At 36.9% G+C, this 15,646-nt stretch overlaps 1 protein-coding gene and 1 pseudogene across 1 annotated transcript; one reads left to right on the top strand and one right to left on the bottom strand.

Annotated features, from left to right (window-relative positions):
* Positions 1-621: 621 nt before the first annotated feature.
* Positions 622-2,142, top strand: LOC132151680 (glutathione peroxidase 2-like; annotated as a pseudogene).
* A 1,995-nt stretch (positions 2,143-4,137) lies between these two features.
* On the bottom strand, positions 4,138-15,212 carry LOC132151679 (ubiquitin carboxyl-terminal hydrolase 4-like). The gene is made up of 22 exons (XM_059559970.1): positions 15,020-15,212; positions 13,395-13,522; positions 12,421-12,551; positions 11,987-12,113; positions 11,621-11,766; positions 11,461-11,522; positions 11,098-11,241; positions 10,765-10,882; positions 10,377-10,550; positions 10,128-10,286; positions 9,680-9,904; positions 9,514-9,597; positions 9,298-9,392; positions 8,444-8,626; positions 8,127-8,353; positions 7,772-7,996; positions 7,552-7,622; positions 6,173-6,288; positions 5,907-6,056; positions 5,047-5,150; positions 4,640-4,728; positions 4,138-4,480 (listed from the first exon to the last, which is right to left on the bottom strand). Exons 1-22 carry the CDS (start codon positions 15,166-15,168, stop codon positions 4,358-4,360), a joined length of 3,030 nt encoding a protein of 1,009 aa, XP_059415953.1. The 5' UTR covers positions 15,169-15,212; the 3' UTR covers positions 4,138-4,357.
* Positions 15,213-15,646: the final 434 nt, after the last annotated feature.

Raw genomic sequence — 15,646 nt, 5'->3', positions numbered from 1 at the left:
TATGACAATGTTGTTTCAAACAATCCCAGAATCCATCTCTGAAGATGGTAAACAATCATTTTTTGACGCAAGAACTAAATTATACATTCGACTAACTCGACGAAATTACCGTATTTGGGACAAGGTGTGGTCAGAATTGTTTACCTTAACGTTACTCCAAGTAATGCTGATCTTAAACGATTTTTACTTAGATGTTATATTAATAAATGCTGATTAATTTTAGACTTGAGCATAAAATAAATGACAAGTCTGCTGCTGCTGCAACCTGCATCCTTGCCGCGCCAGTGTTTCGTAAAATCTAGGGACCGTGGTAAAATTTTGTATTATGGTACGAATTGTTTTGGGAATTTACTGTATGTTTATGTCTATTAACTATATCTGTCTATATCTTTCTTTCTCTATATTGAGTTTAAAAATGCGAAATACATCAAATAGCACGTAATCAGACCCACAGGAAAGAAGATAAATATTCCCAACCTTTAGCTGTAAACGTAACTCTATGATACTCCCTGATATTTTATGGGCGTGTATTAAAAGTAGGCGTGGAATGTCTTGCCGTGATTGGTCGCTGCATAGTACACCGCCCACATTTGTCACTTTTATACAGGTGTAATTTTCCTATTTTCTGTATTTAGTTACCTGCGAGACAACGGTGTAGGAGTAAACATGGCCGGAATAAAATCGTTTTACGACATAACAGCCAAAACCCTTACTGGTGAGGAGTTAAAGTTTTCTTCTTTCCAGGGCAAGGTGGTCCTGATCGAGAATGTCGCTTCTCTTTGAGGAACGACCACCAGGGATTACACCCAGATGAACGAGCTCCACGAACGCTTCTCAGAGAAAGGGCTTGTGATTCTGGGAGTTCCCTGCAATCAGTTCGGCTATCAGGTAAGATGACTTACAGTAAATCCTATGTTTGATTAAGATTAGCTATATTTAATTATAATTTAGATTTCTTATCAAGAATTGTTTAAAAAGTATACGTAAAAGTCAATAGCCAAAGAAAAATTCAGTTGTTTTCAATTTAGTTTTCTCATGTATATGAAAAGTGCCAAATTGATTAAATAACTAAGTATAGGATTTCTAATTAATATATTGTTTATATATATATATATATTTAACAATCAACACTTATAAAAAATATATACAATTAGTTATATGAAATTAGATTTTATGTTTATAAAATTTACCAAATCAAAATCAATTCAAATTAAGTAATCACATATTAAGCAACACTCTTTCAAAAGTATTTTTCTTTGGTTTAGTAGTCAGTTTATTTTAAAGAGATTCTCTAATATGTTTATTTTTATAATTTTGACTTTTAATATATGAGTGTAATAATGAGCCATCTACAATGCCTTTACTCAATCATCTACTATATTCTCAATTTAGGAGAGCCTCTCATACATCACTGCCTAATTATTGTACAGTAAAGTCATAATAATCAGTGTTATTGCAAATTATTACTGGAATAACTGTTTAAATGTGTATTTGATTATCTTATTTATTTTTCTTTGCTTTGCTGTTTTAGGAAAACTGTACAAATGAAGAGATCCTTCTGTCCTTGAAGTATGTCCGTCCTGGCAATGGCTTTGAACCTAAATTCCAGCTCTTGGAGAAGGTTGACGTGAACGGGAAAGCCGCTCACCCTCTCTTCCTCTTCCTCAAGGTGAAACTTCCATTCCCGAGCGATGAGCCAATGCCCTTCATGAATGACCCCAAATTTATTGTGTGGAGTCCTGTGTGCAGAAACGACATCGCTTGGAATTTTGAGAAATTTCTCATTGGATCTGATGGAGTGCCATTCAAACGCTACAGCAGGAGATACCTGACCAGCAACATTGAAGGAGACATCAAGAAACTTCTCAGCGTAGCCAACTAAAATGGCTAATAAAGTAATAATCCAGCTTCTGCATTGCAAACCTTCCCCTATATGGATCTCCAATAGGCTTTCATGACAGGTTGTGCTCTCACGTGCATGATGATGCTGTGTTTGGACTTTTACTTCATGAAGGTGCTCCTGTAAACATGCTTGTCTGTGGGGAGCATCTGATGCCGTGCAAAAGTCCTAACTGAACAGTTTCATTTAGCTCTTGGATGGTAAAACATGCATTTTGAACCAATAAATGTTTCCTTGCTCAAGTTTCAAGATTGCCTTCATTCATTTCCCTAAGGGTTGTATCTGTTGTGTAATACGGTACTGATCATCAGGTGCTTTGAAGAGGTTCATTCTATTTTAATGAGTTCCATTGGAAACTTATCTCTAGTGTGGGTGTGTGAGGCGGGAGTAGAATTTCCCACTGCAGGTACAAAAAAACGAAATTTGCTTATATTTTGGAACATCTATTATATAATTATAGACCACCAAATCAGCATATTCAAATAATTTTCGAAGCATCATGTGACACTAAAGACCAAATTAATGACTGCTGAAAAGTAAATTTTGAAATCACACAATTATTATACATATGAATAAATATACTGAAATAGAAAAAAAAAGTTATTTTAATTGTAATATTTCACAATATTGTTGTTTACTTCTTATCAAGTAAATGCATGCTTGGCGAGCATTATTTTAAAATCTTAATTATTCCAAAATATTTTACTGGTAGTGCTTATAGATGCTTGATATAAATGCACACATCTTTATTTAAAAATAATAATAATAGTAATAATATGTAAACATTCATACATACGATTCCGTGGAATCTTTTGACTGATCCTGAAGAATATGACAGATTCATAAATAATCTGATGCAAATTGATTTCTTAATGTTATAAAAAAAACAATAAAACAGTAACAAAGCCATTATCTATAACCAGGCTTCCACATTTTATTATATTTTCAATTCAAATAGGCTTTAATCAAAATTTGGTGTTGCACATGTTGGCATGATAAATAGCAGAACACAAAGCAGCTATGTACTGTGCCCCAGATTATGTACATCTATGCAAGAAAGGTCTATGAAAAAAAAAATTAAATAGATGTTTCACTAATGAAGGAGCTGCAGGGGGACAGCTTGAGTCAATGATCAGTTTGTGTCTGTAAATAACAATAGTGATTTTACCAGTCAAGGACTGCTAATACCATAGAAAGGTAAACACCAGAAATAAGTCTAGTTTTGTAGATTCAAAAGTTGCATGCTGTTTTGCCACACACACACACAAAAAGAATATGTTTCTTGTATTTTGTTCTTAGCAATATGAAGCACTTGTCTTTCGAGCTTTGAGTTGTTACTAAAGCCATCTGACACACATATCACAACTAATAACATGGCAGATGTGCCAATGTAAATCTCCAGGTAATGATAAAAGGTATTCTTTATATCTATAAGGTTGCTCTTAATTAAAACAACGGTCATTCTTTGTGTTCCTCTTTGCCGTGTTCTTGTACCTGTTCAAGGGTCATAAATTTAGCACCACTTTCGAATACTCTGGACTGAAACCATTTAGAAAGCAGAAAAATCCACCGCAAAAACAAACAAAACAAATAAAAATAGATCATTACAAAGCACAAACCATCATATCTGAAATAAAATGCTTTGGAACTGCATTGGGCACAACCATGACTTAAGTTATCCCACATATTTTCGCAAGCTTCCATTTTGACAGTTTTTGGGGAATAAAAGGCTGTTAGTGTGAATATATTAGAGAGCAGCCCCCCAAAAAATCAACATAATAAAGAAAAAAAAAAAAAAGTTGAAATGTCTCACTCTCCGGTATGGTACATTTTGAACAAAAAGTGTGGCTTGTGATAGGATAAACAAAACATGGAGACAATATTTAATATAAGAGCGCAAGCTTCTCCGAGAGAATCTCTGTGCTTATCACCACTCTAAAGTTATTAAACACAGAGTGTCTATTCTTCACAGGAGGCACATGTTGCAAGATGCTGATAGCTAGACTCCAACGTAAGTGTGTAGAGGCATAATTGAAACATTTCAGATGAGCGTAATGTTGCATACATAGTCTATGTCTAGGCATTTCCCCTCTCCTGATCTAGTTCATCTAACATTCATGTCGTCCAAAGAGAGGTTATATTGCCATATCTCCCCCATTCACATTTCAGACTAAAAGAAATGAGCTTCTATGATCAGCAGGCATCAAGGTCCAAGAATAAAGTCTTTCATGTCACGCTTCAAACTAAAATTCTCTTTATTATTAATATTCATTTTTTTTGGCTCTTGATAAAGAAGCATGTGTGAAAGAAAACATTTAAATAAAGCTAAAAACAAAGGGCCTGTTGGTGAGCCTTTAATAGTCACTGAAGTAGCCAGGGATGTGCATTGGTGCATTGATGATTTCATCTTTATGTAGTTTTTGTTTCAGTGCCAGTCCTTGAAAGACCTAAAGAAACTCAGTTGGTGTCCATGTGGTCATCCAGGGTCTCTGGAGCTCCGCCTAGTGATGCGGAGGGGGTGGATTTGGACGGCGTGTCTGCATCTCTGCGTTGGTAAAAGAGCACATAGGCTGCTTTAGTCTGCGGAGAACAACAAAAAAAAAAGGACAATTCTGAGTCAATGTACAAATCAGCAATTGCCAATCCCCAGTTTCTATTGGACAACAACAGAAACTGAGGAAACACTTTATGGAAATGTTGGCATATCTTTTAATAAAATGGAAAGCATGGTAGCCTCACCACAATCTGATCCTCAGTTGAAGACGACACACTGCTGTCGTCAAAGTAATACCATTTTCCATCCATCTTGTTCTTGCCGTATGCAGTGTCTGCAAAAGGAAATGAAATTGAACTTTGGCAATCATAAACAAACCAAGCTATCGTTTCCAAGAAGCAATATAATGACAAAGACATAAATTATCAACTCGGTGTTATACTTTCTGTAGTAATACATCAAGTGTGAGATTCCAAACTAGATTGCAAAGGTGAACAAGTGAAGGTGATAGAGGGAAAATAAAAGGCTCCTGACACAACCTGTGAGACAACCCAGTTATGTACTGATATGATTGTTAATATATAACTGGACATATGAATAGTAAGGACGTCATCTCATAATGGAAGAGTTGTGCAAATATAGAGAGACTTACAGTGGCCTCCACCCATTCCTCCATAATGGTTGGAAACGGCAATCAGGTCATAGACATATGGGTCAGCTTTGGGGTCACAAACAAACTCAGACATGTTCAAGTCTCTGTGTGAGAAAATGTACATTCATTTCCAAACAAGAAGTCACCAGAATTCCACACATTTTCTAACACAGTTTATACATTTTTATTTGTAAAGTTAATTTCATAAAAAACACAAACTACTAAAGATGAATCCCCGACAGTAAGTGTGGCTGATCAAATTGTTTTTAATTTTTTTCATCAAGACATCAGTACATATGTACTAGACTACAGTTTTGGGTTTGTCAACTCCTTTAACCACAATGAACAATGGATACCTTTGTCTGTCCAGACAAACATGACTCAGCTTCCTGGTGCATTGCACCTGACTTTTGTGCACTCTTTCCTTCTTCCTGATCAGTAAGGTAACCCAAATCCAAATAGGATCAAGGCCAAATGCGCATGGCAAATAACGTCAAGAAAAAAAAGCCCAAATGTGTCAATATTATGTCAACATTTATACCTGCATGCTATAAATGAATGCGTGACATTATAACTAAAATTAATTTGATGAAAAAAAATCTGATGTATGAATACAAATGTGCACCTGAAGTCAGATTATGTATCATCCCCAAATGGGTGCAAAACAATGACAAAGGACTGTGTGTGGAGGGAATATTTTTGGCACCATCTGGTGGGAAATTTACACAAGCACTTAACACGAAGAGGACACACTGTGGCGTCTTACTGAAAGGAACAAGTCCCATGTTCTTTGGAAAAATATGAATAAAAATACACATTATATTATATTTACACACACATATATCATATAACTAAAGTACCTAATTGGAAAGTCTACGACTGTGTCGAGCTTGTCTCTCCAGCAGCGGTTGTATGAGAAGCGCTTCAGATGCACGACCAGAATTCGTGGGAGAGACCATAGGTCAAACTTCTTTGTGGCCTGCTGGTGTTTCTTACATGTGGGGCAGTACCTTCAGAGGAGCATAGCAATCATTAAAACCGCACTAAATGTGTCAAAACTTCTGTAAAACACTTGACCTTGGAAGTATTGGCAATCAGTGTCACAATCTGTAATGATCCTCCTCACCAGGGGTCGTGTTCTCCTAGGGTCTCCATTGTAGTAAAGAGCTCAATGCATTCTCGTAAAGCTACTGTAGTCTTCTTCTTCTGAGCATGTAGCATGCTCTCATGTTTGTCATAGGCCTGAGGAGAGACTTCACATTAATGTCTTTAATTGAGATTTAGCAGGCAGCTAAAAGAAAAGGCTGATTAGTCAGTTTTTGTGAGGATGATAATAATAATAATAGACATTAGGGGTGTAATGGTACACGTATTTGTACCAAAAATTTCAGTATTGCTTGTGCTGAATGCAATTTCAAACACTGAGTTTGGACAACATTGTTTATATTGATATGCTTTGCTGTAGCAAACATATCTAAAAAATAACCAAGGACATAGAGTGAGCTGCTGCCAAATAAGTGCACAATCTAAGATAAAAAATATCACGCTTAATATAAAGTTCTTGAAACTTAAACTTAAGTGGGCTTGTCCTACTGTTAGATGTGTTTGATAAATTTAAGATCCATTTTCCACAGAGCACAACCAACATCTTACGGTTGTAAACTTACCTGTAACAGTTACAAATTCAGAAGTATTATTTTAATGACAAGCTCATCTATTTTTAACTTCACAGACTTCAACGAACATGTGCACAAATGTCAAATAAAGTGGATTAGAATTGGAACAGTTTTTAACATTTTTTTTTTTTTTTACATATTTGCATCTAAATCTCTTCCCCCACTTACAAAAGTACCATAAACTGCAGTCTATGTTGAAAGACATTTTTTTAATTCAAAGCCAGTTTGTTCAGTACACCAGTTTAATAAAAAACAATTACCCCCTGCTGTACCAAAATTATGCCGCACTGTGACTTCAAAACACATAACAAACCATCATTTTTGTGTACCATTAAACCCCAATAGACATCTTTTTGACCATTGTGTCACATCTTGCTGGACCCTAATTACACTTTATTTCCTTAACATCCACTGATCTACTTGTTAACACATTAACTAGATGATTTTTAAAATTTGTACAAAAATTGTTCATAAGTTTGAAGTTTTTTTTCTTTTTACTTTCTACATATAGAAATAAACCCACCATTTCCACAAAAATATTAAGCACCTGTTTTCAAAATTGATAATAATAAGAAATGTTTCTTGAGCATCAAATCAGCTTACTACGACGATTTCTGAAAGATCACTACACTGAAGTCTAGAGTAATGGCTGGTGAAAATTCAGCTTTGCATCACGGTAATAAAATACATTTTAAAATATACTAAAATAGAAATATGTTATTTAATAATATTGCACAACACTACCTTTATTCCTGTATTTTTGATCAAATGAATGCAACTTTTTAAAAGTAGTGTACTTTTGCACACTTCATGGAATACAGAGCATTACCTCAGCCTCCTGGTCATCGTAGCACAACTTCTTTGTGTCCGAGTCCCAATCAATGGCTACTGTAGAGTGAGCTGTAGAAAGAAATATCTATCAGTTTTGATTGAAGGGCAAGAGCATGTGATCATAAAGAGTCCGAGTCAGAAAATAATGGTCACAGTTAACGATCCACCCCATTCATTTGATTCATTTTTAGCATCAAATGTAAAAAGGTAATAGTTACTTGTGAGCTTTAGGAGATTGCCATCAAATGGGACAGAACTAATGTTTGCTGTGCCGTAGGAGTTGACCATGCTGAAAGAAAAGAGTTTTGGCCGAGAAGTAAAAGATTTTCCAGCACTGCTATTGGGCCCATTCTCTGGTTCTGAATCCTCCTCTCCATCCACAGTGTCTGAATGGCTGTTCTCTGGTTCTGGACTCTCCTGGTGATCCATGGCTTCCTCATCACCTGAAACGAACACATTTAACAAGATCAGATCTGTATCTGATGAATGTGAAAAAACTTGAAATGGATGACAGTATGAATGCAGTATTTGGGAGCTTTTATGACATTTGCTCCCAATGGCTGAGTGTCCTACCATCACAAATTCCATTGGGGCCGTTGCAGTTTCCAGAGTGGTTGCTGTCATTGGATCCAGCGCTGCAGGAAGCTCCATCTGAAACTGGGCTGCTGCAGTCGCTCAGGCCAGTGATATGACTGGAAACTGAAGCTAGGCATTCTGGTGATTGGCTGCTGCTAGAGGAAGTGGCCGAGGCAGATGCTCTACTATCAGTAATGGTACCCTGTGAACGTTTAACATAACGCCTAAAACAAAACATAAATAAAAGTTCAATCCAGATTGCAGTGGCAGAACTGGGGTAAAATTGAGATGGACCACCAAAGCACAACACCAACCCGATCCTCTCCAGCACACGCTCATAGAGGGTATCCACGGTAAGGTTGTGGCGCTGGACAGTGATGAGGAGAGGCTGGCCGAAGAGCATTGTGCCCGAAGAGCCTCCGCTGTGCTTAGAATGCCTCTCTCTGAAGTAGACTGGAAGGTTCATCTTCTCACTATCTTCCTCTAACACTTCATAACTGAACCACAAAGACACAATCAGAAAAAAGCAACTCACTAGAACAAAACACTTAGCTGAACAGCAAAACCTATAGTATGGAAGACAATTCAAACATATCCTACAGTTCAGAAGTTCGTAGTCAGTGATTTTTTTTTCTTTTTTGTTTTTTAAAGAAATTAATATTTTCATTTAGCAAGGAGGCATCAAATTAATAAAAAACAACAGTAAAGACATTTACAATGTTACAAAAGACTGATATTTCACATAAATGCTTCTCTTTCTTTCGAGATTTAAAAAAATAATAATTTCAATCTTTTCAAAGATTCCTGAATTTTTTTTTACAGATTTATTGCGGTTTCCTTTAAAATATTCAACAGCACAACTGCTTTCAACATTGATGTAAATTAGAAATTTAGCACCAAATCAGCATATAACAATGATTTCTGATCATGGGACAATTAAGACTGGCTTAATAGCCACAGAAAATTCAGATTTGCCATCAAAGAAATAAACTACATTTAAAATATACTAAAATGGAAAACAGTTATTTGAAATTTAAGTAATAGTATTTCAACAATGTTACTTTATTTTGGATAAAATAAAAATGGCACATTGTTAAACATAAGAAGCTTCTTTAAATAATAATGATTAATTAACAGTAATGCGGGTAGAATTTTAAAAATGACTTACACAAAAATGTCATCCTTCTCCAAGATGTGATTGAGACCGTCATCCCGTTTGTAGATTTTGTGGAATCTGTGATTGTAAACATCTGCCACAACCATCTACAACAGTATGGGGGTGGGTAAATGACAACATTTTTTGAAAGAAAGATTTTTTTAAGAAACATAAAAAATTGAAAAATGAATGTTAGGTGGGAATGAGGGGAAACCATTAAAGTCTTACATTCTCTGAAGAAACTCCAGATAGCTTGGCCAAAGCGCTGCACAGGTCTGCAACTACACCCATTTTGGGAACAACTACACGATACTGAAAGATAACAAATGGATCTTTTAGCCCACCTCCTGAACTAAACCATGTCTCTGAGTGTTTTCGGGAAAATAGTTCTTACTTGCATGGGTCTAAACTGCGGGTCAGTGTGGACCAGGAACACCTCCATAGTGCGATCCTTTTTCATGGGCAGGGGCAGTGTGAGGTAGCAGAAGGGGTCAAAGGTAACCGAAACTTTGGAGCATTCTGGACAAACCAGTGTAGATTTGAACAAGCCATGGAAGATGTCCACGATTACAGAATCGTTCCGCAACCGGTGATTCGCCCATGCTTCATTGGCTACAATCTACAGACAAATGAGATACCCACAACACTTCAGTAATGATACAACATTCTTCAGTTTAAAACGTAAGGGCCAAATGCTTATAATGTTATAGTGGTCAGAATAGTGCTTATTCACAGGTACAAAAGAAATAATATCCGTCATCTGATGGTTTATCATTTTCACTACTTCTGTATTTTGTTTCCAACTAAAATGCATGCCATGTTGTTTACACATGAATGTTTACCTCATCAGGCCGTCCCTCAGCATCTCTCAGGGCCAGATAAGGCTTCTTCTTAACACGGTTAAGGTCCTCATGTAGGCCGTCCAGGAGAAAGGCCAACAGCTCCTGAGAGTCTTGTTGCTGGTACCCTGAGAACTGCGGGGCAAACCGACCCACCTGGGTCTGACCATAGAGAGGAGATACCGTTCATTCAGATTGAATTATAAGGGTCCATCTTAAAAAGGGTCCTCTGTAGGCTAAAGATTCACTCACTTTAAAAGTGCGTGGCGCCACATAACTGCTTCGACTAAGCCACATCTGTTTGACCAGATCCGCATAGGCCTCTGCAATCTCCCCTCGCATCCCTAATGGATTTTCCCTGTTGATCTCAGCTTCGTATTGGTCTTCCAAGAAATATTCCGTTAGAGGGGGAGTGTTGCTCAGGCACTGAAATAAGAAGTCAATAAGAATGAAAAGGAAATTAGGGTTTTTCTGCTAGATGTCAAAAATTCAGGGTTTGGCTGCTAGATGTGATAACTACAGAGTCTGAACCCACAAAGCATCTTTCTTTCATTGACACCCATCAGCATACCCATATGCCCATTAGCAAATAGGGCAGATTTCAAACATACTACTTAAATGATCATTCACTTTTGCATACCTGGAGAGCAGAGTTCATGAAGCAGGTGTTGCCCAGGTTGCTCAGACCGCAGAGGCCTTCCTGAGCGGACGATTCTCTGTAACTGTAAGAGGAGCTGTAGGAGTTGTAACTTCCCAGTCTGCAAAATGTATGGTGGTTTAGCAAAGACATTCACCATTAGTTAACACCCCAATTCAGACCATCACAAATGGTCCACCCAATGTTGAATACAAGAAACCTGACCTTGAACCGAAACCTTCTTTCAGTTCCCCATTTAAACTCTCCCAGTAAGGAACTAAATTACCAGTTTATCTTTGGTGTAATTTAGGACTGTTTTATGTGATTTAATCTGACCTGTTACCAGAAGTACTGTTGTTCAGCATGTAGCCAGAGTTGCTATTGGTATCCCCATTTGTTATTGTGGAGGATATGGTAGCAGATGAGTTAGAAGAGAGTTTTGGGGAGGTTGTAAAATTCCGAGAGGTGGAAGTACTGGACCTAGGTATAAAATCAAAGAATAGGTAAGGGTAAATCCAAGCGGTGTTATAAGAACAAGAGTTAATGGCAAAGTAACCAATTTAAAAGAAAGCCCCCAATAATTAGAAAATGGCAGAGAAAAAAAAATTCAGGTACCTCCAGTTCTGAACCTAAGCAGTAAGCTCCAATGTTAATACTAGTTTGTTAAGTCTGAAAATGACCTAAATTGCATGTACATACTTGGAAAGGCAGGTCTGTCTGGGCCATGTGCCATCCTCATTCTTCTTCTCTATAACAAGAACCTGAGGAGTGAGATGAGACTGACAGTTTATGAGATGACATCATCAGTCAGACTCTCACACCAACCATAACTGGAATGGAATACAGCACAATGGTTTACCTGGCCCTGAAAAAGCCCTGCGTCCTGTACGGTACTGTCAAGCTTGTTAAGTTGTTCGTAAGTGTTACTCATATATTTATTCCAAAGTCGAGTTTCCTTTTCAGATGGGATATCGAATAAAGACCTCATTTCCTTTTCAATAGTATCTAAAGGGGAAAGAATGGATATGAAATAATTGTTCACAAGGTCAAATTTGAGGTCAAACACATGCACAGCTGCTGATAATAGCTGTAAACAAATAAAATGAATGATGAATGAACAGTTTTCAATAACTGCCTTGTATTGATGGTAATGGATATAATCAGTGATGCAATACTACTGATGAGAGAAACTGATATTTTCTTGAAAGGTTTGTAAGTCTCGTACCTATAGTGTCAGCTTTGCTGAAATGGCGGGTAACAACTTTGTCGATGTTGTCATTATCGCACAGGTTCAACTCAAGCAAATACACTTCCACTTTACAGTGCTTCACAAACATTCCATGTTCAACAACCTGGAAAACAATAAAAAAATAAAAAAAAAACACTCATTAACACAAAGCAAATCAAAACTAGAGGATTTTAAAGCATTTTAGTCCGCACCCCAACTCAATTAATTAAACTTTAACCATTTAACTGTGTAAGAGTTTCAATGCAATTCAAAAATGACAATAATATCACTCAATTACCCTGCCTGTAATCATTCAAGTATATCAGACATGTGTAAATACAGGTATCTCAAAATAAAATGGAAAACCAAGATATTACCACAATATCAAACACTACAAAGAAATATACAATACACAAAGAAAGATGTAGAACCTTTCTGATGATGGGTTTTTGACCCTCCAGACAGCCGTACCAGCTGACCAGCTTATTCCAGGCCTCTGTAGGAACTAAAACATAGTCTAACTCATCTATGAGATGCTCTTTCAATGTCTGGGACTTGTGATCTACGATACAGAGAGAAAAGAAGAAAACCATTAGAAAAACACATTAGAGCCCTATAACACTACACTATATTGTCCAAAAGAAATAGCCATTCAATGCTCAGATTTTGTGTGGTGCAAAACAAATAAAAAAAAATTCCTTCAGTAATAAAATTTGGTCATCATTTATTCACCTTCAAGTTGTTTCAAGTTTTTTGACTTTCTTCCATAAAACACAAAGGAGAGATACTGAAGAATGCACTTGTAGTTTTTTTCTGTCATTACAAAAATGGGTAATGAAGATTTCAAGCTTCAAAAAGAATGCAAACAACATAAAAAAGCCATACAACTATATTTCAAGTTTTCTGAAATCACATGATATCTTTGGGTGCGAAAAATCAATATAAGTAGTTACGCAATGACAATCTTCTCCTCCAGTGATCTGTTAACTCAAATTATTTCATTATTACTTAACTCAAACAAATCATTTAGAAAAAGACCAATGAAAAGACCCGATTCATTCGGTTTGTTGTGTATGGTTTAAAATCTCCATTTGAGCGCCACTGAAGAAATGAAGTTGGATTTGGGACGACATGAGAGTGAATTAATTTTAAAAAAATTAAATTTTCAGACAAACTATCCCTTTAAAACTGAAATATCAAAATATAAGTACACAGTAAGCTCCTTAAAAAATTATTTAGCCATTGTATAAGGTATTCACATACATAACTGCATAAGAATTCATATTCTTAAAAGGGCTGATAAAAATGTGTCTAGTATTATAACAAAAATAATTGTACTGTTGGCAAAAAAAAAAAATCACAACACTTATCTATGAGAATGTGAACGACACTCAACACTGATTACCTGAAAAGAGTCCAGAGTTGTCAATGGGTCCCGGGTACAGATTGTGCTCTCCAACATTGTACAAATCCCAGCTGTCAAAGCCCACATATTTCTTCCACTGTTTGAACCACCGGCTGTCAATCAAATACCTAAACAAGTGAGACAATAGGTGGAGATCAATGAAAAGACAGTGGAAAAGGATAAATAACGTGTTCCTAACCTAGAATATTAGAGCTAAAATGATGGCACAGCAAATATATTTTGTGTTGTTACACATCTACAAATATAGAACAGTCAATAAGGAAGTCTATCTTAATCTAATCTAAAGTAAGACCTTGTTCCACTACATAAGCTTGTTAACACTGGATTCCACTCTGCCAAGGGGCAGACATATGACTTTTTCTCTAGTTCACTTTCATTTTAGGGGAAAATGCATTGAAAGGGAAAGGTAACAGAAGCTGTAAGCCTCTTAACTTTCTGCCTAACATCTCCTTTTAAATTCAACAAAAGACATTTAAAAAAAAGGTTAAAGTTGAAATGTGAATGATCCGTTTATTTCATAATGTTAAATTGTAATTAAAGTATGTAGCCAACATTAAATCTTTAAAAACAGAGTACAGTGACCTTAAAAATCAACACAATATACCGGTTTGGGTAAATTAAATAATTTTAGTACAAGTCTATACACTGAAAGTACTTCTAATCCTACTGAAACCTAAAAACCGTCCTTTCGATCGAGTCGCTTCTATTTTTCTAACTCGTCAGTCTGCTTTCAAAATAAAAGTGGACAGGCATCCAAACATTTACATATAATAACCGGCTTAAAATCTGAATAATGTGTATACATTTTGGATTTTTTAATCTCCAGTAACTTAAGATACATTTTTGTTTATTTAATATACGTTCCATAAACAACAACAACTATCGCCAAACAACACTGTGAGTAACTGGGTGTTATCCAGAAGCCATGACAAAGCACTCACTGCCTCACAGTAATACTGATTTAGGTAGCTTAGTCTTCGTCACAACTTCACAGGGAGGGGTTTGGCCGTTATTTAAATCTAGTTTGACAGTTCTAGTTTGATTGTTTGAGAGAAGGTTGTCGTCTGACAGAAATTAACACTTAACCCGTCAGTGAAACGCAAACTAGCCTGGCTAACTAGCATTGGCTAATGAAGTGCCTTATATGCCTGACGCTACTCTGCCATGTAACTTAGCTTATCAGAGAACTGATAAGCGACGAGGTGAAGGAGTTTATTTACCAACCTTTACACAACTAACGTGTCTGAATGTGTCTTATTTTTCCATTAATTTGGCATTTAATCTGAAAAACTGGGGAGATATGGGAAGCTATGGCTGGTAAACCTATGCTCAGTTAAATAGCTAACGTTACAAAACAGCTTCCTCGTTTTTAAACCGATATAAATAGCATTGAATCCTTATTACAGTAAATTGCACGCGTGCCCTGTACACCAACTCGATAACAATAGCAGCCTTCTAGTTTATGGGTGTTAGATGACCAGGTGGCTGTCCACAGCCCGGCTAGTTTAGAGATTTCCGGCAGCCCGTGTCTCCGTCTGTAACGTAGGCCTGAACAGATGCCGACAAGCTTGCTTTGACTTCGGCTTCACATAAAAACCTCTTACCACTCATCTCCCTTTCGAAGAGGCCTCTTTAGTAGGGTACCGATGCTCTGCTTTTGACTTTCCGTGGACGGTACTGGTGTCTGTGCGATCACCGGCTTCTCGTCAGGGTCCGAAGCGTTACCAGACTCGGGTCCGCCTCCCTCCGCCATCGTGCAGCGAGTGAACCCGCCGTGACCGCGGGCGCGCTGAAGTATACAGGGGACGCGCGGCGCTAGAGGGAGCGCGCATACTTCCAACTAGAGTTACATCCTTCATGAATAATTAGGGCTCTGGGAAGATAAGCATTCCCGACAGCTTAAAGTATTCCTGTCAGTCGCTACAATAATTTTTTACTATTAGGAACTTATGCAAATTGTCCCTGAAATTGCGCTTTAAATAACGCATTTGGTTTGATTTAATCGCAACCAATACAAGTAAACCGACTTCCGACGAATTTTGGTCTGTATGGTCACAAACTTGTCTGAAGGATTCATTTATGAATCCGAGTTGGTTGAGTTCGATTCGACAACAGCCTCTCTCGGATATGTCATATTTTGTGAACAAAGTACTATAGTTGGATTGCATGAAATGCTTAGACTAGTCTTGAAGGTTTCTCATCTAATTCTTTTCTGTAACTTCTTGAGGTCA

The sequence above is a fragment of the Carassius carassius genome, chromosome 10, assembly GCF_963082965.1.
Source record: "Carassius carassius chromosome 10, fCarCar2.1, whole genome shotgun sequence".
NCBI classification, from domain to species: Eukaryota; Metazoa; Chordata; class Actinopteri; order Cypriniformes; family Cyprinidae; genus Carassius; species Carassius carassius.
The sequence above is the reverse complement of the archived record's forward strand: the minus strand, read 5'-3'. Positions and strand labels throughout refer to the sequence as shown.

What these genes read in the sequence shown, in the direction of transcription:
- LOC132151679 (XM_059559970.1), bottom strand. Translation starts at nt 15,168, where the DNA reads ATGGCGGAGGGAGGCGGACCCGAGTCTGGTAACGCTTCGGACCCTGAC. An exon ending in CAACTCTGGACTCTTTTCAG is followed by an intron (nt 12,552 to 13,394) that starts GTAATCAGTGTT and finishes TCTGTATCGTAG; the next exon opens with ATCACAAGTCCCAGACATTG. An exon ending in CTGGAGTTTCTTCAGAGAAT is followed by an intron (nt 9,393 to 9,513) that starts GTAAGACTTTAA and finishes ATACTGTTGTAG; the next exon opens with ATGGTTGTGGCAGATGTTTA.